Consider the following 23,330-nt stretch of genomic DNA (forward strand, 5'->3'; position numbering starts at 1 on the left):
TTCTATCATTTAGTAGCCTTGGGCACATTAGTTAACCTTGCTGAGCCTTAGTTTCTTCATCTTTACAAGGGGCTTAATAATACTTTCTACCTATTACCCTCCCTGTCTTGAGAGTTGTTGTAGGAATTAAATGAATAAAGTGTCTGGCAGATCATGAGGTGTACAGAAAATGGTAGCTTTTTGAATCAGTGTCACTGAAAGAAACAGAAACCAATCTGGCTTTGGTCTATTACTGGGAATTAAGTGCTTCCCAAATGGTGGAATGGTTGAAGGAACATATCCTAGGCTGGGCCTCTGGAAGACTCCCATAACAGTACAAAAATCTGACCCATGTGGGAAGCTGGTCCCTCTGGAGCCAAGCTAGCAAGCACCATGCTTTTTTGGTTGCCCCTCACAGCCAGGAAGTTGGAAAATGGTCACCTGAAGCCTCAGTCCAGGTTTTTAGAGGTCATATCTAGAAGCTGCTGATGCCTGCCGCATTCTTGACACCTAGGAACTTGGAGAATGGACATTGCTGCATAAAAGCCTCACTTTCAACTTTGCTAATGGCTAATAGTCTCAGGAAGATGGCCCCTGTCTCATAGCCTCCCAGTCCATTGCATGCCAGTTCCCATGCACAACTCGGGGTGCTTGGGAATCTGGGAGCTAATTTTAAGCTTTCTGATCTCTGCAAAGGGAAGAAAGGAGGTTGAGAAAATCCAAATATTTACTGTAGTGGTATTAAGCTGGATAGTAGTGATGGTGGTGGATAAGGATTATTATTGCTGTGTTCAGTATACCCCATTCAGAATTATATATCAAGTGGGTGATATTCTAGAACTAGAACTGGAAATTCCAAATCCAGTTATTTTCAGTGGGCTATACTCCCTCTAATATCTTATTCTTTATTTGTTAAGTAAATAATTTACTGAAAAAAAAAAAAAACAATTTACTGAGCATCTCAGTATGAGCAGATGGCTGTTCTGGATGCTCTGAATGTTTACAGTGACCAGACACTGTCCCTGCTCTCAGAAAGGCTTAGTCCTGTAGGTTACAGATGTAGGCTGTTTCACTGAAGCATAGTAAATGCTGTGGTAGAGGTGACATACCCAGGAAGGACTCCTGACCCCTAGCAGGGGGGCTTCTAAAGTGACACCAGATCTTTTTAGGAAGTGATCATTCACAAGTTAAAGTACCCCAATTGCCTATACATTTTATAAAAGAGTAAAGAGAACTGTTTTCATAACAAGTTTTGGTAAGAACAGGACAGTATAGATGGGAGATTCTTCTTGTAAAGAGATGGAGAGGATACTTAAGAGGAGAACATCTTCTTGGATCTGGCCAGTTTTGTTGTGGAGCTGAGGTAGGAGGCATCTTTGATGGCCCCCTCCATCACCTGTTTATCATCTTCACCTGGAGGGCTTCCAGGGGTCATATTCCTTCCCTGGAGATTCAAGCAGGCACCCATAGCATAACTCACACTCTAGGCCTACACTCCAGATGTTCAGATGTTCTCTAACCCTTTCCCCTATTATCTTCAGTTTCTTTGTCCAAGATGTGAGAAGGGGCTCCTTACATTTATTCTACGTGTTTACTGCACGTATAGGATAAAAAGTAATAAACAAAAATTTAAGGCACTGAAAAGGGCCTTATTTGTTCATTTTCCATTTTTCTTAGCATTAATAAATGTACATTTTTTTACAATGTTTTGTTTGATTTTAATTTTGTGCAGTCTTTTAAATTTTTTTAAAATTTATTTTGCTGAAGTATAGTTGATTTACAGTGTTGTGTTAGTTTCTGTTGTACAGCAAAATGATTGTTATACATATATATGTTATATTCTTTTTCACATTCTTTTCCATTATGGTTTATTACAGGATGTTGAATGTAGTTCTAATTTTGTGCAGTCTTTAAGCTTAATTAAGATATCTTTGCTCTGTTGGTTGTAAATCAGTATTATTTTACCTGGCCTTTTGTTCACAGACTTTGCTTTTCAGTAAATGTGATAATAACCTATATTGTATACCAAAAGAGATTTTAACACTTTCAACCCATCAATACTTTATCTTTGAGAAGGAAGGAAAACTAACATTTTTCTTAAAAATTGTTTATTTATTTATTTATTTACTTATTTATGGCTGCGTTGGGTCTTGGTTGCTGTGCGCGGGCTTTCTCTGGTTGCGGTGAGTGGGGGCCACTCTTCGCTTCGGTGCGTGGGCCTCTCACTGCGGTGGCTTCTCCTGTTGTGGAGCACAGGCTCTAGGTGCACAGGCTTCACTAGTTGTGGCACGTGGGCTCAGTAGTTGTGGTGCACAGGCTTAGTTGCTCCATGGCATGTGGGACCTTCCTGAACCAGGGATTGAACCCGTGTCCTCTGCATTGGCAGGCGGATTCTCAACCACTGCGCCACCAGGGAAGCCTCCAATTTTTTAATACATTTTAAAAAATTAATTAATTAATTAATTAGGCTGCGTTGGGCCTTAGTTGCTGCTCATGGTAGATTCGTTGCAACATGGGATCTTTCGTTACAGCGCATGGGCTCTTCATTGTGGCACGCAGGTTTCTCTAGTTGCAGTGTGTGGGCTTCTCTGTAGTGTGGCACGTGGGCTCCAGAGCACACGGGCTCAGTAGTTGCAGTGCGCAGGCTCTCTAGGTGTGGCATGCGGGCTCAGCAGTTGTGACATGTGGGCTCTCTAGTTATGGCGGGCAGGCTTGGTTGCTCCATGGCACGTGGGATCTTAGTTCCCTGACCAGGGATCGAACCCACATCCCCTGCACTGGACCACAAGGGAAGTCCTGAAAACTAACAATTTTGAACTCTGTGTTTCAGATGGTACACTAGACACATATTCATTTTGTTCTTTTAATTGTCACTACTAGAATTTGTTAATTTAGGTTGTTATTAGCTCTATTTCTACAGTGGCCCAAAGAGAAGTCAGTAACTTACCAAAAGTCATAGCAACATTTAGTGGAATTAGAATATGAGCTCTTCCACTGCCGGTGACGGCCTGCGCTACGCTGAGTACTCGCCGCCCCTGACCAAGTGGTTGGACGCTGACATTGACCAGGGACTGGCAAGGAGTTCTATAGCTGTGGGGCTGGGTATTGCAGCTCTTGGATTTGCAGGTTGCTACACATTTCAAATCTGGAAACCTCTAGGAGAAGTAATCACAGAAACTGCAAAGAAGATTTCAACTCCTATAATTAAACTCAGGGTCAAAAGAACTGCAAGTGGACACCTTCAAGATGGCAGAGGAGTAAGACGTGGAGATCACCTTCCTCCTCACAAATACATCAAAAATACATCTACATGTGGAACAACTCCTACGGAATACCTACTGAAGGCAGAAGACCTCAGACTTCCCAAAAGGGAAGAAACTCTCCACATACCTGGCCATGTGGCTCACAGGATCTTGGTGCTCTGGCTGGGTGTCAGGCCTGAGCCTCTGAGGTGGGAGAGCCGAGTTCAGGACAGTGGTCCACCAGAGACCTCCCAGCTCCACGTAATACCAGTCGGCGAGAAGTCTTCCAGAGATCTCTGTCTCAATGCTAAGACCCAGCTCCACTCAATGACCAGCAAGCTCCAGTGCCGGACACCCCGTGCCAAACAACTAGCAAGATAGGAACACAACCCCACCCGTTAGCAGAGAGGCTGCCTAAAATCATAATAAGTTCACAGACACCCCAAAACACACCACCGGACGCGGTCCTGCCCACTAGAAAGACAAGATCCAGCCTCATCCACCAGAACACAGGCACCAGTCTCCTCCACCAGGAAGCCTACACAACCCACTGAACCAACCTTACCCACTGTGGGCAGACACCAAAAACAATGGGAACTATGAACCTGCATGCAGCCTGCGAAAAGGAAGACCCCAAACACAGTAAATTAAGCAAAATCAGAAGACAGAGAAATACACAGCAGATGAAGGAGCAAGGTAAAAACCCACCAGACCAAACAAATGCAGAGGAAATAGGTAGTCTACCCGAAAAGGAATTCAGAATAATGATAGTAAAGGTGATCCAAAATCTTGGAAATAGAATGGAGAAAATACAAGAAACGTCTAACAAGGACCTAGAAGAACTAAAGAGCAAACAATGATAACAACACAATAAATGAAATAAAAATTCTGTAGAAGGAACCAATAGCAGAATAGCTGAGGCAGAAGAATGGATAAGTGACCTGGAAGATAAAATAGTGGAAATAAGTACCGCAGAGCAGAAAAAAGAAAAAAGAATGAACAGAATTGAGGACACTCTCAGAGACTTCTGGGACAATATTAAATGCACCAGCATTTGAATTATGTGGGTCCCAGAAGAAGAAGAGAAAAACAAAGGGACTGAGAAAATATTTGAAGAGATTATAGTTGAAAACTTCCCTAATATGGGAAAGGAAATAGTTAATCAAGTCCAGGAAGCACAGTGTCCCAGGCAGGATAAATCCAAGGAGAAACGTGTCAAGACACATATTAATCAAACTATCAAAAATTAAATACAAAGAAAAAATATTAAAAGCAGCAAGGAAAAAAAAAAAAAAAGCAGCAAGGGAAGAGCAACAGATAACATACAAGGGAATCCCCATAAGGTTAGGGAATCCCCATAAGGTTAACAGCTGATCTTTCAGTAGAAACTCTGCAAGCTAGAAGGGAGTGGCAGGACATATTAAGGTGATGAAAGGGAAAAACCTACAACCAAGATTACTCTACCCAGCAAGGATCTCATTCAGATTTGACGGAGAAATTAAAACCTTTACAGACTCAGCTCAATAACAAAAAAACAAACAACCCAATCCAAAAATGGGCAGAAGATCTAAATAGACATTTCTCCAAAGATATACAGACTGCCAACAAACACATGAAAGAATGCTCAACATCATTAATCATTAGGGAAATGCAAATCAAAACTACAATGAGATATCATCTCACACCAGTCAGAATGGCCATCATCAAAAAATCTAGAAACAATAAATGCTGGAGAGGGTGTGGAGAAAAGGGCAGACTGTTGCACTGCCGGTGGGAATGTGAACTGGTACAGCCGCTATGGAGAACAGTATGGAGGTTCCTTAAAAAACTACAAATCAAACTACCATATGACCCAGCAATCCCACTACTGGGCATATACCCTGAGAAAACCATAATTCAAAAAGAATCATATACCAAAATGTTCATTGCAGCTCTATTTACAATAGCCCGGAGATGGAAACAACCTAAGTGTCCATCATCGGATGAATGGATAAAGAAGATGTGGCACATACATACAATGGAATATTACTCAGCCATAAAAAGAAACGAAATTGAGCTATTTGTAATGAGGTGGATAGACCTAGAGTCTGTCATACAGAGCGAAATAAGTCAGAAAGAGAGAGACAAATACCGTATGCTAACACATATATATGGAATTTAAGAAGAAATAAATGTCATGAAGAACCTAGGGGTAAGACAGGAATAAAGACACAGACCTGCTGGAGAATGGACTTGAGGATATGGGGAGGGGAAAGGGTGAGCTGTGACAAAGCGAGAGAGAGGCATGGACATATATATACACTACAAAACGTAAGGTAGATAGCTAGTGAGAAGCAGCCGCATAGCACAGGGATATCAGCTCGGTGCTTTGTGACCGCCTGGAGGGGTGGGATAGGGAGGGTGGGAGGGAGGAAGATGCAAGAGGGAAGAGATTTGGGAACATATGTATATGTATAACTGATTCACTTTGTTATAAAGCAGAAACTAACACACCATTGTAAAGCATTATACCCCAATAAAGATGTTAAAAAAAATAAAATGAAAACAAACAAACAAAAAAAACCTTTACAGACAAGCAAAAGCTAAGAGAATTCAGCACCACCAAACCAGCTGTACAACAAATGCTAAAGGAACTTCTCTAGGCAGGAAACACAGAGAAGAAAAAGACCTACAATAACAAACCCAAAACAATTAAGAAATGGGAATAGAAACATACATATTGATAATTACCTTAAATGTAAATGGATTAAATGCTCCAACCAAAAGACATAGACTGGTTGAATGGATACAAAAACAAGACCCATCTATGTGCTGTCTACAAGAGACCCACTTCAGACCTACGGATGCATACAGACTGGAAGTGAGGGGATGGAAAAAGATATTCCATGCAAATGGAAATCAAAAGAAAGCTGGAGTAGCAATTCTCATATCAAAATAGACTTTAAAATAAAGACTATTAGAAGAGACAAAGAAGGACACTACATAATGATCAAGGGATCAATCCAGGAAGAAGATATAACAATTGTAAATATTTATGCACCCAACATAGGAGCACCTCAATACATAAGGCAAATACTAACAGCCATAAAAGGGGAAATTGACAGTAACACCATCATAATAGGGGACTTTATAAGTTTATTTATTTTTTATTTTTATTTTTGGCTGCGTTGGGTCTTTGTAGCTGTGCCTGGGCTTTCTCTGGTTGTGGCGAGCGGGGGCTACTCTTCGTTGCGGTGCGCAGGCTTCTCATTGCAGTGGCTTCTCTTGTTGAGGAGCACGGACTCTAGGCACACAGGCTTCAGTAGTTGTGGCATGCGGGCTCAGTAGTTGTGGCACATGAGCTCTAGAGTGCAGGCTCAGTAGTTGTGGCGCATGGGCTTAGTTGTTCCGCGGTATGTGGGATCTTCCTGTACTAGGGCTTGAACCCGTGTCCCCTGCTTTGGCAGGCAGATTCTTAACCACTGTGTCACCAGGGAAGTCCCAAATTCATCTTTCTTAACATATTTTTTTTTTTTTTTTAATTTTTTTTTTTAAATTTTTTTTTTTTTTTTTTTTTTTTTTTTGCGGTACGCAGGCCTCTCACTGTTGTGGCCTCTCCCGTTGTGGAGCACAGGCTCCGGACGCGCAGGCCCAGCGGCCATGGCTCACGGGCCCAGGCGCTCCGCGACATGTGGGATCTTCCCGGACTGGGGCACGAACCCGTGTCTACCGCATCGGCAGGCAGACTCTCAACCACTGCGCCACCAGGGAAGCCCAACATAGTTTTTTTCCCCATGATCTCTTGCTTTGTCTTGTGTTTTTTTTTTCCCCTCATGGACCCAGTGTATAATAGTTAGAATAGTCTTTATTTTAAATTTATTTATTTTTAAAATTTATTTATTTATTTATATTATTTTTGGCTGCATTGGGTCTTCGTTGCTGCATGCAGGCTTTCTCTAGTTGCGGCGAGCGGAGGCTACTCCTCGTTGCGGTGTGCGGGCTTCTCTTGCGGTGGCTTCTCTTGTCGCAGAGCATGGGCTCTAGGCATGTGGGCTTCAGTAGTTGTGCCTCATGGGCTCCAGAGCGCCGGCTCAGTAGTTGTGGCGCACGGGCGCAGTTGCTCCGTGGCATGTGGGATCTTCCCGGACCAGGGCTTGAACCTGTGTCCACTGCATTGGTTGGCGGCTTCTTAATCACTGCGCCACCAGGGAAGTCCCGGCAGATGGATTCTTAACCGCTGGGCCACCAGGGAAGTCCTAGAATACTCTTTAAAGCTGCATGAATATTTTCACATTGTGGAGATTTGTGAGTCTTTGTGTGGCAAGGCTGTAAAAATAGCTGGTTAGCCCAACTTGCTTTATATTTAAGAGTATCGGTAATTCATGAGGGTGAAACTGCAACTCCTGAGAGGAATTAATTTCAACCTGGTAGAAAATTATTGAAGGTTATGTGTTAGAAAGACATCTCTTGTGATAATAAATAAAAGATTTTATTTCCTGTTTTTTTTAATAATTGTTTTTGCCTTTAAGGTGTAATATGGTTGACTCCTTTGTTGCGTTTTCATAGTTCAAGGAGCAAACCCATTTTTTCTTTTGTTGAGGTTGTTTTCAGATTACTCAGTCCTCTACAGTTAAAGAAATATTTTCTATATTCTTCCCTATTTGAAAAGACTTTTTAAAAACTTGCTCAGTGTTGTATATCTTTTCATATAAATTACTATAAACAGGACAGCAAAGGATGACAGAATTAAATGAAATTGTTAGAAATTATGAAGCTCATTAGTGTAAGGCTCTCAGGAGTGAAGATACTGCAGAAAATGTGTGTAAGAAATGTTGTTGTAATCCTGTATCCTGTGATTCATTCTTATTTCTGTTTTGTCCATGCTAGACTATAAATTTTCTGACCCTTGGTTTCCTGAGTGTTCCAAGCTTTGAAAAATATGATATCCTGTATGAGGTGGCCCATGTTTCTTATATTGGTAATTCATATATCACATAATTTACAACTTTAAATAGCATGTACCATTGTAGAATTATTTTAGATTATTTAGTAGTTTACAGGAAAAAATTAGAAAAATGCTTCAGTTACTGTGTAGCAAATACATTTTCATGAATTTATCTGTCTTTTCTTAGTGGAATGATTAGATCAGAGTGCATGTACAGTTTTTAAGATTTTTTTTTTTTTTTAGTTTTTAAGATTTTTAATAAGTGTTCCTAAAGAGTCTTCCAGAAAGTATGAATCATTTTACTTTCATACTTTGCTATCATTTAGTCTTCTATATTTTCTTGTAGAAGTTTTTTTTTTTTTTTTTTTTTTTTTTTGTAGTACGCGCGCCTCTCACTGCTGTGGCCTCTCCCGTTGCGGAGCACAGGCTCCGGACACACAGGCCCAGCGGCCATGGCTCATGGGCCCAGTCACTCCGCGGCATGTGGGCTTCTCCCACACCGGGGCACGAACCTGTGTCCCCTGCATCAGCTGGCGGACTCTCAACCACTGCGCCACCAGGGAAGCCTTTAGTTACTTTTTGTGTTATGGTACAAGGTGTCCATGCTAAGTTCCTTTGGGGGGTGCATGCATATTCAGTTGCTCCAGCACTGTTGAAAAGACTATCCTTTCTCCATTGCATTGCTTTTGTGCCTTTGTCAAATCGGTTGGTCATATATGTGTGGCTCTATTCTGGCCTTTCTGTTCTGTTCCATTGATCCACCTGTTACTCTTTTCACCATCAACACACTTTGGATTATTTTAGCTTTCTAATACTTCTTGAAATCAAGTAATGTTAGCCCTCCAACTTTGATTTCTCTTTGTTAGAGTTGTTTTGGCTATTCTAGATCTTACGCATTTTTATATAAATTTTAGAATCAGCTTGTCAGTTTTTACAAAAAGTCTGCTTGGATTTTGATTGGGATCGCATTAAATCCATTGATCAATTTGGGGCAGAATTGACATCTTCACAATACTGAGTCTTCTAATCCTTGAACACATAGATCACTGGTTTCTTCCTTTTTATTGTTGAGTAGTATCCCTTTGTGTGGATGTATCACAATTTGTCTACTCATCTGTTGATGGATATTTCAGTTGTTTGCAGTTTTGGGCTATTACAGACAAAGTTGCTTTGAACAGTTGGTGCAGGTCTTTGTACAGACATACGTTTCTTCTTGGTTTGTACTGGCGTGGCCTTATCATATGGTCTGGATATTTTTAGCCTTTTAGGAAACTGCAACTGTTTGCAAAAGTGATTGTACCATTTTATATTCTAATCTGCAGTGTAGGGGAGTTCTGGTTTCCTCACATCATTGCCAACACTTCATAAGGTAAGTCTTTTTAATTTTAGGCCTCCTAATAGGTATGTAGCCGTCATTGTAAATTTTACCTTCTTGTGTCCTGGGTATTTTTATGCTCCTGTAAATCTTCTTGACCCTTGTTCTGTGATGCACTTAAGTTACTTGGAAACAGTTTGGTCCTTTTGGTTGTTGCGTTTATGAATTAATGTACATTGGTTAAGTGGATACAGAGCAGTCAGTGCTCAGTCTAGGGCTTTAATTGTTCCCAATTACTTAGGCAAGGCCTTTCTGTGTACTCTACCCAATACACCGTGAATTATCAGTGTTACCAGTGTGGCTGTTTGCAAACAAACACTGTTCGTGGCCCCGTGTGAGCACTGTGCACTGTTCCCGCTGATTCTTTCCCTGTTTTATGGCAGTTTCCTCACATGCATTCACTGATGGGTGCTGTGCTCGAGGATCACCGTCTGTGATCTCCAGGTTTTCTCACTCTGGTACTCTGGTACTCTGTCTTTTGAACTCTAGTTGCCTTGGTCTCCCGGGTCTCTCACCTTCGTCTCCTCACCTCTGGGAGTCTGCCAGGCTCTGCCTCAGTTTCCCCTCCTTCACTGTTGCCTGGAAACTCTGCCACGGCAATAAGTAAGGGCCAGTGTTAGGGCTCACCTTGTTTGTTTTCTGTCTCTCAGGGATCACTGTTCTTCATTGCCTGATGTGCCCGTGGCCTGATGCTTCATGTATTTTTTTCTGCTTTTAAACTTATTTATTAAGTTTTGATTTTGGGGGGTAAATTTGTAAAAACCAAAATTTGTAAATTTTGGTGGTTTCATACGGGTGGGTAGATCTGATCCCTATTACATTGTCTAGAAGGAGAAATCATAATCCTTTTAAAAAATATCTAAAAATCAAGGTATAAAATACAGGGTAATAGGTAAAGTGTGCAGGTCAAGAGATTTTCACAGACGTATACATTTCTATTACTACCACTCAGATTAAGATAGAAAAACTTTCTGATACCTCAGCAGATTCCATTGTGCCCATTAGTACCCTCTTCCTCCCCCCTCCCCAGATAACCACTGCTCCGATGTCTACTACCACCCGTTAGTTTTGCCTGGTTTCTGACTTCATCGCAGTGGAGTACCTATAGTATTTACCCTTTTACCTGACTTTTTTCACTCAGCACCGTGTCTGTGGGATCCGTCTATGTTACTGCTTGTATCACTTGTTCTTTTTTCTGGCCCAGCAGTATTTATTCTCCTGTTGATGGATGTTCAAATGGTTTCCAGTTTGGGCTCCTGTGAATAAAATTGCTGAGAACATTCTTTTGGTATACTTAAGCTCTCATTCCTCTTGGATAAATACCAAGGATTGGGAATTGTTGGTTTATGGGGTGGATATAAATATACTTTAGTAGAATATTGCAAACAGGTTTCCACAGTGGTTGACCAATTTTCACTTCCTCTGTCAATTTATGTGAATTCTAGTCGGGCTTTTGTTGTGGCGCATGGGCTTAGTTGCCCTGCGGCATGTGGGATCCTAGTTTCCCGGCCAGGGCTCGAACCCAGTTCCCCTGCGTTGGAAGGTGTATTCTCAACAACTGGACCACCAGGGAAGTCCCGGGCTATATTCTTTTCTTTAAAATAAATTTATTTGTTTACTTTGGCGGCTTTGGGTCTTCGTTGTTGTGTGCGGGCTTTCTCTAGTTGTGGCGAGCGGGGGCCGCTCTTCTTTTTTGCCCTGGGAATGGGGTGTAGTTGTGGGGGAAGTAGGTAAAACATATGGCAGGTCAGATCATTAGAAGATTTATAAATCATGAGACTCTTTATTAATCAAAGCAAGAGAAATGAGTTGCATTGTGGGAAGATGCTGGCTGCTGTGTCTGAAATGAATGGGAGAAGGGTGGTGGTCTTGTGGTGCCGGAAAATTTGGTTGCTTGTAAATCGTTTTGTTTCTTAAGTTTTGAAATTGACAGCAAACGGAAAAATGCATGGTGGCATGTTAAGGCTGCATAAAATTCCAGATGGACTTTGAATATATTATAAGATTGGGCAGCCTTTGCCAGATGCAGTGTTCTTTGAATAAATAAATGTAAAGCAGAAATAGCTTAAATTTCTGATGGGATCCTAACTTGCTATATAACAGCTTATGAGTCATTGTATCTCACAATGTGAAGATAAAATTTCTGTGACAGGTTTCTTAAACCCAATAGAGTAAAAAAAACCTTGCTTTAGCCAGTTCTTGTTTTTCTTTTCAAATTAGACTTCGAGTTAATATTTCTTTTGTATAAGTCAGTTTTTCCTGAATATCTTCCAGGGTGTCTGTGGTGAAAATTTTCTTGATAATACTAAGCTGTTATTTAATTGTCTTTCTGATTCTCTCAGGAGAGTATAGCAGAGTTTTTCCAGGCTTTATGACATGTGATGACTTCATCACTCATGATAATGCATTGTGTGCTTGTGATTTCCAGTATTTTCAAAATTTATTTGTTTTAATTTCTAACACAATATTGGTAGATGTGTTACCAATGAAAACAAAACTTCTTTGAAACCCCTGATAGAATTGAAGAATATAAGGGGTCCTGAGACTAAAAAGCTTGAGAATTGCTGGCATAGGTGTTCTGCCAGAAAAATGTTTTAAAATTAGTGCTTTATAATAATGATTCTTAACTGAGGCTTAACTGGTGTGACTGTACCCTAGAAGTTTTAAATCAGGATTTCCAGGGGTGGGGTCTGGATATCTGTTTTTGGTTGTTTACAAAAAGTGAAAGCAATATTTAATTTGCTTTAATTTTAACATGATTTGCTTTCTTAATTAGGAACCATTGTCTTAGGAGATAAGAATTGTTTTCCAAATGTCAAAGAAAATTATATGAATTCATTTAAAAATTGTAATAGCAAATTTTAAAATTTAGCACTGTGTTAGGCACTGTGCTAAGCAAATCATGTGCATTACCTTAATTCTCACAATAACCTTATAAGGGAGAAATTATGTCCACGTTTTACAGATGATGACACTGAGGATTACAGAGAGTAAATAATTTTGCCCCCAACTAAGAACGGATGGAACTAGACTTTGATTTCAAGTGTGACTCTGAAGCCTGGTATCCCATCCACCTTGTGTTAGATCTGGGAAGAATTGTGGAAAGCACTGGGATGAGATGTGACAGAGCCCTTGAACAGTAACCTTTTTTTTTTTCCCGTTATGCGGGCCTCTCACTGTTGTGGCCTCTCCCATTGCGGAGCACAGGCTCCGGACACGCAGGGTCAGCGGCCATGGCTCACGGGCGTAGCCGCTCCGCGGCATTTGGGATCTTCCCAGACCAAGGCACGAACCCGTGTCCCCTGCATCGGCAGGCGGACTCTCAACAGCTGTGCCACCGGGGAAGCCTGAACAGTAACCTTTTTTTTTTTTTTTAACAGTAACCTTTTGATGGTTACTCTTTGCGGCGTTTTATGTCATAACTCTGTGAGTCTGTCCTCGCAGCAGCTGATTTGAGTGTTGCTGATAATTTTTACCTGGTCTAATGTGAACATTTCTTGAGGTTCCGTCTCTTCTACCCCATGAGAAAATCAGTATTGATACAAAGATAAATGACCCATCTTTGTTCTCAAGGGACTCTGTGAATCAGATGACTGTTGCACAAAGCATACTGTGACAAGTAAGTACCTTAAGCTTATGTGGGTGCTGCTTTATAGCAAAGAGGAGGGGACTCCTCCACCTGGAGGTTGGTGAAAGTCTCATGGGTTAGGTACCAGAACCTCAGAGACTCCTTTCAACTTTACATGTGATCTTCTTACTTCTATTAACTTTTCATCCACTCCAGTATTCTCCCTGTTTATCTCATGCATTTCTTTATAGAAGCAGTCAACTCTTGGCGCTTACCTGTTTTTGATCTCCCAAGATGGGCCACTTTTCTATTTTGTTCCCTTCCTTTTTTAATCTTCAAACCCAAAATTTAGTTGTATAGTTATAATTATGTGTATTTATTTGTATATATTTCGGAAATTAACGTTATACAGAATGCCAGTTGAAATTAGTATTTTGGCAAGATGATACAAAGATATGGAGAGAAGGAAGACATAGGTAAATAAATGATTATCGGGACTTCCCTGGTGGTGCAGTGGTTAAGAATCTGCCTGCCAATGCAGGGGACAGGGGTTTGAGCCCTGGTCCGGGAAGATCCCACATGCCACAGAGCAGCTGAGCCCATGTGCCACAACTACTGAGCCTGCGCTCTAGAGCCTGTGAGCCACAACTACTGAGCCCACGTGCCACAACTACTGAAGCCTGTGCGCCTAGAGCCCGTGCTCCACAACAAGGGAAGCCACTGCAATGAGAAGCCCGCGCACTGCAATGAAAGAGTAGCACCTGCTAGCCGCAACTAGAGAAAGCCCACGCACAGCAATGAAGTCCCAACGCAGCCAAAAAATAAATAAATAAATAAAAATTAAAACATAAAAATGATCAACTGTGGTGGTTGTCTCATTAAGGAAAAAAACAGTTTAACATGGATTAAAGTTTAGTTACAGTTTTCCTTCTCTTGAGTCCTGTTCACTTTTTTTTTTTTTCTGTTCACTTTTTATTTGAGGTATTTTTAGGAAGCAGAAAAGAGAGAATAACGTGCTAATTATGAACGAACCAGCCAACTTTGTCCTCCCTTATTGTGACATACATATTTGCTTCAGATTCTTTTAGTGCTGTGTGCATCCCTTCCCAACTCCGTTGCTTTCCTGGTTTCCCCATAGGTGAATTGCTATCTCAACTTCAGTGTGTGGTTTTTTTTTCCCATTCGTGTATTTATAGTTTTGTTACATATGTATGTATTTAGAGCATTGTTTTTGCATCTTAAAAAATGGTGTTTTACATATGTGTCCTTCTACAGATTGCTTTCTCGCTCAATATCAAGTTTTTGTGATCTGTCCATATTGATATGTGGATTCACTCATTAACTTTTAGCTATTGAGTAGAATCCCATTCCATGACTATGCTGAAATTTATCCATTGTTCTTTTGACTTTTCGCATTTCATTTGCCCCCCCCGCCCTTTTTAAGGTTTAGCTTGTTCTCTTTTTGATATAATTTACATGCCATATATAACTTACCACTTTAAAAGGTGTACAATTCAGTGGTTTTTAGTATATTCATAAATTTATGCAACTATAACTATTATTTGATTCCAGGACATTTTTATCACTCCAAAAAGAAACCCTGTACCCATTAGCCGTCCCTGTATTTCCCTCCACTAATCCTCTGGCAACCACCAAGCTACTTCCTGTCTCTGTGGATTTGTCTATTCTGTATTTTTCATACAAATGGCATACTATAATATGTGACCTTTTGTGTCTTTCACTTTTGTAATATTTCGTTTATTATGGGGTTGGCCAGAAAGTTCCTTTGTTCGAACTAATACAGCCTAATACAATCTCTCAAGGTTCATCCATGTTGTAGCATGGATCCGCACTTCATTCCTGTTTATGGCTAAATGATAAATATCCCATTGTATGGATATACTACATTTATTTATCCATTTATCAAACATTTGGGTTGCTTCCACTTTTTGGCAGTTATGAATAATGCTGTATAAACATTCATGTACAAGTTTTGTATTGACATGTTTTCTGTTCTCCTGGGTATACACCTAGGAATGGAATTGCTTGGTTGCATGGCAACTCTGTTCAGCAATTTGAGGAACTGTTGAACTGTTTTACAATGCAGCTGTACCGTCTGACATTTCTACTGATAATGTACAAAGATTACAATTTCTCCACATTTTTGCTTGTTATCTTTTTGATTATAGTCATTCTGGTCAATGTGAAATATCTCATAGTAGTTTTAAAATAATTAAATAATTTTAAATTAAAAAATATTTCATTTTTATTTTTGGCTGCATTGGGTCTTTACTGCTGCGCGTGGGCTTTCTCTAGTTGCAGTGAGCAGGGGCTACTCTTCGTTGCAGCGCGCGGGCTTCTCATTGCGGTGGCTTCTCTTCTCGCGGAGAATGGGTTCTAGGCACGTGGGCTTCAGTAGTTGGGGCACATGGGCTCTAGAGCACAGGCTCAGTAGTTGTGGTGCACAGGCGGTGGTGCACCGGACTTGTTACTCCGCAGCATGTGGGATCTTCCCTCACCAGGGCTCAAACCACTGCACCACCAGGGAAGTCCTCTCATGGTAATTTTGATTTGCATTTCCCTAGTAACTAATGATGTTGAACATCTTTTCATGTATTAATTGGCTCTTTGTATATCTTTTGGAGAACTATATTCAGATCCTTTGCCAATTATTTAATTGGGCTGTCTTGGGTTGTCTTCTTTTTTTTTTGTGAATGGTTTTTAAAAATTTTATTTATTTTAATTTATTTTGTTTCTGGCTGCGTTGGGTCTTTGTTGCTGTGTGCGGGCTTTCTCTAGTTTTGGCGAGCAGGGGCTACTCTTCCTTGTGGTGCATGGGCTTCTCACTGTGGTGGCTTCTCTTGTTGCAGAGCACAGGCTCTAGGTGCACAGGCTTCAGTAGTTGCAGCACGTGGGCTCAGTAGTTGTGGCTCACGGGCTCTAGAGTGCAGGCTCAGTAGTTGTGGCGCATGGGCTTAGTTGTTCCACGGCATGTGGGATCTTCCCAGACCAGGGCTTGAACCCATGTCCCCTGCATTGGCAGGTGAATTCTTAACCACTGCGCCACCAGGGAAGCCCTGGGTTGTCTTTTTATTGTTATAAGAGTTCTTTATATATTCTGGATACTAGAACCTTACGAGTTACATGATTTGCAAACATTTTCTCCCATTCTATGGGTTGTCTCTTTGCTTTCTTGAGAGTACTTTTTAAGCACAAAAATTTTAATACTAATTCTAATTTACCTGTTTTTTTCTTTGGTTGCTTGAGATTTATTTAGGGTGCCATAGTGAAGAAACTATTGCCTAGTCTAAGGTCATGAAGATTTACACTTGTGTTTTATTCTAAGTGTTTTATAAAAGTTTTAGGTCTTACATTTAGGTCTTTGATCCATTTTGAATTAATTTTTGTATGTGGTGTGAGGGCCCAGCTTTATTCATTGTATGTGGATGTCCAGTTGTTCTCAGCACCATTTGTAGAAAAGACTGTTCATTCCGCCAGTGAATTGTCTTGGCATCCTTATCCAAAATCATTTAACAAATGTATGGGCTTATTTCTGGACTCCAGTTATATTCTAATTAATCTATGCCTATCCTTATGCCAGTACCGCCGTCTTAATTGTTGTAGCTTTGAAGAATGCTTTGAAATCTGGAAGTGTGAGTACTCTTTTTTTTTTCTTTTTAGTGTGAGTACTCTTAAATTTGTTCTTTTTCAAATTATTTTGGCTATTCTGGGTTGCTTACATGTCCATATGAATTTTAGGATAGTTTGCTAATTTTTGTGAAAAAGACAGTTGGAATTTTGGTAGGGGTTGCATTGAATCTGTTGATCAACTTAGGCAGTACTGCCATCTTAACAATGTTAAATCTTCCAATCTGTGAACATAGTTTTCCCATTTACTTAAGTCTTCTTTAATTTTTAAAAAATTTTATTTTATTTTTTTATTTCTTTAATTAATAGTAATCTTTTATTTATTTAATTATTTATATATTTATTTTTGGCTGTGTTGGGTCTTCGTTTCTGTGCGAGGGCTTTCTCTAGTTGCGGCAAGCAACTCTTCATCGCGGTGCGCGGGCCTCTTCACTATCGCGGCCTCTCTTATTGCGGAGCACAGGCTGCAGATGCGCAGGCTCAGTAGTTGTGGCGCACGGGCTTAGCTGCTCTGCGACATGTAGGATCTTCCCCGACCAGGGCTTGAACCTGTGTCCCCTGCATTGGCAGGCAGATTCTTAACCACTGTGCCACCAGGGAAGCCCCGTTATTTTTGATGATAGTTCTATTCTTTTAAATTTTTCATTGTCTAAATGCCAGTTCTTGCCATTGCGGTTGTTTAATGTTTTTAGGATGTTAATGGCATGGGAATCATTTCTTGTTCAGAAGCCAGTAGAAATTTATACAAATATGTAAATGAAATTAACTTGTACATTTGAAAAAATGAGTTTCAGATGCTGTTGTGGTGATTTCTGTGTTTGGTTAGATTGAACTTGAGAGATTTTATTCCTTTTCGCCCAGTATCAAGAGATTGTACAAGAAAATAAGATTTGCTGTTGTTACCATTATTTTTAGAGCTTGTTGCTGTTTTAGCTCTATAGGGTACACGTTAGAATTCAGTTAGCTGTGTTTTATGGAACAACAATTTATCAGATCCTAATTAGGTAAAGAGTATAATTTTGTATGTGATATTTGCTGGTGCTAATAGTGCCAATGCAGCAATAACTTCATTGATTTCCACTGGTGAGATGTTATTAGACTTGCAAGTAAATGGCTCTTTTATTGCTTCATTTCTCTTTGAGTAGTTCATTATAAAGAACAATCAAAGAATTTTAAATCACATTATTCTGTTTTGGAGCTAGATGCATGTTTTTCTAAATCAGTTTCTAATTTTTACAGGTCCATTTTCAATTCAGAGTTTTAAAAGTTTGAAGGTAGAAAAGATTTGATACTTAGCCTATTAATTGCCCTCATACAACTCAGAAGAACTACAACTAGGGGGTCACATATGATAAAATCTCTCGTGGTCCTGGGTCCGTATGTAAGAAATTTATAAGAGAGAATTGTGAGGAACAGAAATGTGTTGCTGTGTGCGTGTGTGTGTGTGTTTTGTCACTGTCCAGAAATGAAGGCTCTGAGGCCTAACCTTGGGCTTTACTTCTTGTGTGAGAATCCAGTCACCCCCTCCCTGACTCTGAGTTCTCAGTACTCCTGCTATTCCCATAGCTACAGTCTCCTCTGGTCCGGTCCAGGTAAGGCTGCAGAGGATCTGTGAGCCTCTACAGGTATTATATTTTTAAAATTTTTATATCTAAAATTATTTGGAATTATATCTGTAAATGACATCTAGTAATTTTTTTTTTAAAAAAGAATATTAAATACAGCATTAAAAAAAAAATCTCAGGCAAAACTTTGTCTTCCCTTTCCATCCTTTTCTTCCACCTCTGTTTCCCAGAGGCAAACACTTTGAATAATTTCTTCATAGTAGCAACTTTTTTGCTCACTGATTGCCTCCAGCACTTTGATTAGTGCCTGTTTTTGGTGCCTAATACAGTTGACCCTTGAGTAATGCAGGAGTTAGGGACACCAGCCCCCTGCACAGTTGAAAATCTTCATAAAACTTTTGACTCCCCCCAAAACTTAACTGATAAGCCTACTGTTGACTGGAAGCCTTATACGTAACATAAACAGTTGATTAACACATATTTCGTATGTCATACAGAATATATACTGTATTCTTAAAGTAAGCCAGAGAAAAGAAAATGTTAGGAAAATCACAAGGAAGAGAAAATATACTTACAGTACCAGGCTGTATTTATTGATACCATAAATCTAATTATAAGATGAATCGTCTGTCAGTACCTACGTCAGTATTGTCTTATGCAGTACAAAACACTGTAGATGTTACGTGTGTTACTAACACTAGACATTAAAAAGGAAAAAAAATGTGAGAAGAAGTTCATATTTATTAACAGGTATAGTGATCCGTGCTATAGTGATCTTCATTGATAATGAAGAATCAGCAGTATGATTCTTTTTTTTTTGAAATAAATTTATTTATTTTTGGCTCTGTTGGGTCTTTGTTGTTGCACGCGGGCATTCTCTAGTTTCGGCGAGTGGGGGCTATCTCTGTTGTGGTGCGTGGGCTTCTCATTGGAGTGGCTTCTCTTGTTGCAGAGCATGGGCTCTGGCGCGCAGGCTTCAGTAGTTGTGGCACATGGGCTCGGTAGTTGTGGCTCTCAGGCTCTAGAGCACAGGCTCAGTAGTTGTGGCGCACAGGCTTAGTTGCTCCGCAGCGTGTGGGATCTTCCCAGACCAGGGCTCGAACCCGTGTCCCCTCCATTGGCAGGTGGATTCTTAACCACTGCACCACCAAGGAAGCCCAGCAATATGATTCTTTATGGTAGCCTAGTGTAATTGATATGATTGCTTCACAGTAGCCTAGCCTATACGATAATGAATGAATCATTTAAAAAGTTTTATGGCATAGAGTATTACAGTTATATTCATAATACACTATTGGAAACATTGATACAATTTTTTTTTTTTTTTTTGATACAATTTTTAAAAAAACCCACCTACCTGTGATAAGATGCTGATAAGCAGTTTTTCCAGTTACTAGAGAGAGAGGCAATTTAATATAATGAATGGTAATGTAATTCTTTGAAAGGAAAATTATAAAACAGTAAGAAAACTAACACAGTAGTTTTTATTAAATATCATTCACCTTATGCCTATATAAGGATAGACTACTATCCACGTTTTATGAATTCATGACATACCTTTTTTTTAAATAAACATTTAAGTGAAAAATCCCTTTTTAAAAAAATTTATTTTATTTATTTATTTTTGGCTGCGTTGGGTCTTCGTTGCTGTGTGTGGGCTTTCTCTAGTTGTGGCAAGCAGGGGCTACTCTTCCTTGCGGTGTGTGGGCTTCTCATTGTGGAGGCTTCTCTTGTTGCGGAGCATGGGTTCTAGGCGTGTGGGCTTCAGCAGTTGTGGCTCGCGGGCTCTAGAGCACAGGCTCAGTAGTTGTGGTGCACAGGCTTAGTTGCTCCGCGGCATGTGGGATCTTCCCGGACCAGAGATTGAACCCATGTCCCCTGCATTGGCAGGCAGATTCTTAACCACTGTGCCACCAGGGAAGTCCCAACATAACTTCTTCGTAATTTTTTTGATATTTCTAAGCTACGTGGTTCATCTGTGAATTCTTTTCCTTTCTTTTTTGTTTTTTTTTGGGGGGGGGCCGTGTAGCATGTGGGATCTTAGTTCCCTGCCCAGAGTTCGAACTTGCGCCCCCTCCATTGGAAGCATGGAGTCTTAACTACTGGACTGGCAGGGAAGTCCTCATCTGTGAAGTTTTTCAAATTGTTGCAAACCTCTAAAAAATTTTCCAATGTACTGTATTTATTGAAAAAATTCACATATAAGTGGACCCGTGCAGTTCAAACTCACATTGTTCAAGGGTGAACTGTAAATCTTGGTTGAATGAATGCAAAAAGTTTGTCCTTATTCTCTTTTAAGACTTGATAGTTGACTATGCAATTCTAGGTTGAATGTCATTTTTCCTCTTGGATGGCATTGCTGTGCTGTCTTAGCACAGAGTGTTGCTGTTCATCTGTGATTCCACTCGGATTCTGGTTTCTTTGCTTGTGCCTACACTTCTTTCCTGTAAATGGTTGCAGTCTTCTCATGCTGTCACTTAAAAAAAAAAGTTAAGTATGACACGATGACACGAATTCAATCGGGACACTCAGTCTCACTGGACACTTAGTAAGGGGAAATTTTCTTGAATCATCTCTTTGATAGGTCTTCCCTCATCCCCCCCCACCAAAACAAACAAAGAGGTAAAAGAATCTGTTTTCTCTGTTGTTTCTTTATGGAACTTTTGTTAGTGGGATGTTGGACCTCATGCATTCTTCTTTACTATTTTAATCTTTTGGTTTTCAGTTATCTCTTTGTTTTAATTTCTAGGAGATTTCATTTACATTATCCTCTAATCCTTCTATTAGTTTTTTATTTGTGTTATCAAATTTGAAATGTGTTATACTATTTGTTTCTGATTGTACTCTTTTTAACTGGAGTATTCTGGGATTAAGTAATTGTATTATAGATAGACTTTCAACCCGTTTCTCCTGCTTTTTTGCTCTCACCCTGCTTTCTTTCTCATAATACTTGGTAGCTTCAAGGGATAAGTCAGTACTCGCCCTGTGCCCACCTTCTCCGTGGCATCGCTCTCTACGCACATAGATTTTCACTTCCTTCTCTTGACTAAGTGTGTACTTTTCCTTTCTTTTAAATCTATTTTCCATCTTTTTTTGTTGTTGAAAATCTTTCTTCCATTGTTGCTTTTTTTTTTTTTTTGCGGTACACGGGCCTCTCACTGTTGTGGCCTCTCCCATTGTGGAGAACAGGCTCCGGACACGCAGACTCAACAGCCATGGCTCACAGGCCCAGCCACTCTGCGGCATGTGGGATCCTCCCAGACTGGGGCACGAACCCGTGTCCCCTGCATTGGCAGGCGGACTTTCAACCACTGCGCCACCAGGGAAGCCCTGTTGCTTCATTTTTTATTGTCATTGAAATGTTAACACATTTTCATTGATATTTTGGTGTAGTTTCATGGGGGAAGAGGAGATAGATGCATATGTTCCATCTGCCATCTTAAAATTGGAGTTCTTCCTTTGAGGCCTGGGTAACTTAATTTTATGGTTGTAATTCAAATGACAAGTTAAATGTGTAAATTTAAAATCAGTTCGTTTGAAAAAAATATTGAATGAAAGAAAGGCTGATTAAGTCTATCTTAATAACCAAATAGGTAATGTACTTTGTAATAATGCATTTTTTGAATTTTATTTGTGTAGAAGAAATTGAGGAAGAATCTGAAACAACAGTTGAGGCTGACTTGACGGATAAACAGAAACATCAGTTGAAACATAGGGAGCTCTTTTTGTCTCGCCAGTACGAATCTCTGCCTGCAACACATATCAGGTAAGAACTCTTTAGAAGTTGATCTGAAGTACTCAGTAATATTGTGACAACTGGGAAAAACAAACAGACAAACTAAAACAACCTTTTTGAAGCATTTTCCAAACTCTCCCCAACAATCTTGCTCAAATTAGTTCACTAAAGGCTTCATTGTGTAATCTTATCTTGGAAATTTATAGTGTATATTAGCATTTTAAAGCCCTGCAAATGTCCTGTAGTAAAGTAACCATGTTAGCTTTGTTTTAGTCCAGCCATTTCCAGTTTATTTAAGTATGTATTAGCATCTTGCAGAACAGTGTCCAGCAGATACCATTTTGGGAAATGCTGGTCTTCTCCAGATTCCCAGAAAATAATGTAGTCATTGGAGTCCAAGAACTAGAACCTGGTTCTAGATCTGGTTCCCGGCACTTGTCTCTTGACCTTGTAGGATACAAGGCTTTTGATTGATTTATTTATTTGTGAGGTCCTCTGGGATGAAAACTTTATATTCTTTATTACTCACTCACTTGTATCTGATCTGTGTAATGATGGGATGTAAAAGTGAAATCCAGTCCCTGGTTTGTAGTTTTGGGAGAATGGTGGTGGTCTTTTTGATCCGGTAGTGGTAAGATTTAAGCATAGATACAATTCAGCTCTTTCTGAGTGCTGTCTGTAATAGGTGCATTTTGGAGGTATAACAAAATGTTTGAACTCAAAAACTTCAGAAGGAGTTGGCATTTACTCAGCCTTCGAGAGATTGGGGGGCATGTTTCAGGTAAAGGGAACAGGTAAGCATGGGTGTGTGCAGGGAACAGCCTGTGTCCAGGATACAGTGTTTTTGTCCCCTAACGTTAAAGGAATTCCTTCAACTGTTGTTCACAATCTTTACTTCTTTTATTCAACTCCTCACTAGTTATTATTGTCTTAAAAACTGTTTATATATGGAAATAAAATGTATTAACTGTTTATTTAAAAAAAATTGGCCCCTCTTCTTTAGCCGTGAATGTTGGTATTGTATCTAAGTCTGTCTTTTTTGGGCTCAGACATGTTTAGAGACTTCCTGAAGCTCCAGTTTGGTCTTTGTAACACAAACACACATGCCCCAACTCCCCGGACCTTTGTGTATTCTTATACTTCTCTTTTCAGAAATGGACACAGAGATCTTCTGAGACAGGAAGTGTATCACAAAGATACCAGAATCACCTTTCTCCAAATCTTTTCAGAGATAACTTGATCCTCCTCAGTAGTTAACATCATATCATTGCTTTATTTAGGTTTTTTGGGGGA

At 40.0% G+C, this 23,330-nt stretch overlaps 1 protein-coding gene across 6 annotated transcripts in view; it reads left to right on the forward strand.

The window, feature by feature from the left end:
• MTA3 (metastasis associated 1 family member 3) overlaps positions 1-23,330 on the forward strand; it is a 197,564-nt gene that overhangs the window by 71,056 nt on the left and 103,178 nt on the right. For all 6 annotated transcript variants that reach the window (XR_004352956.1, XM_032653367.1, XM_032653366.1 and 3 more), the window contains exon 4: positions 21,941-22,067. Coding sequence is in view for 5 of the 6 variants with exons in the window: in XM_032653367.1 (XP_032509258.1) it covers positions 21,941-22,067 (127 nt within the window). In the remaining variant the exon portion in view is untranslated. The remainder of the gene's footprint in view (positions 1-21,940; positions 22,068-23,330) is intronic.

The sequence above is a fragment of the Phocoena sinus genome, chromosome 13, assembly GCF_008692025.1.
Source record: "Phocoena sinus isolate mPhoSin1 chromosome 13, mPhoSin1.pri, whole genome shotgun sequence".
NCBI lineage: Eukaryota > Metazoa > Chordata > Mammalia > Artiodactyla > Phocoenidae > Phocoena > Phocoena sinus.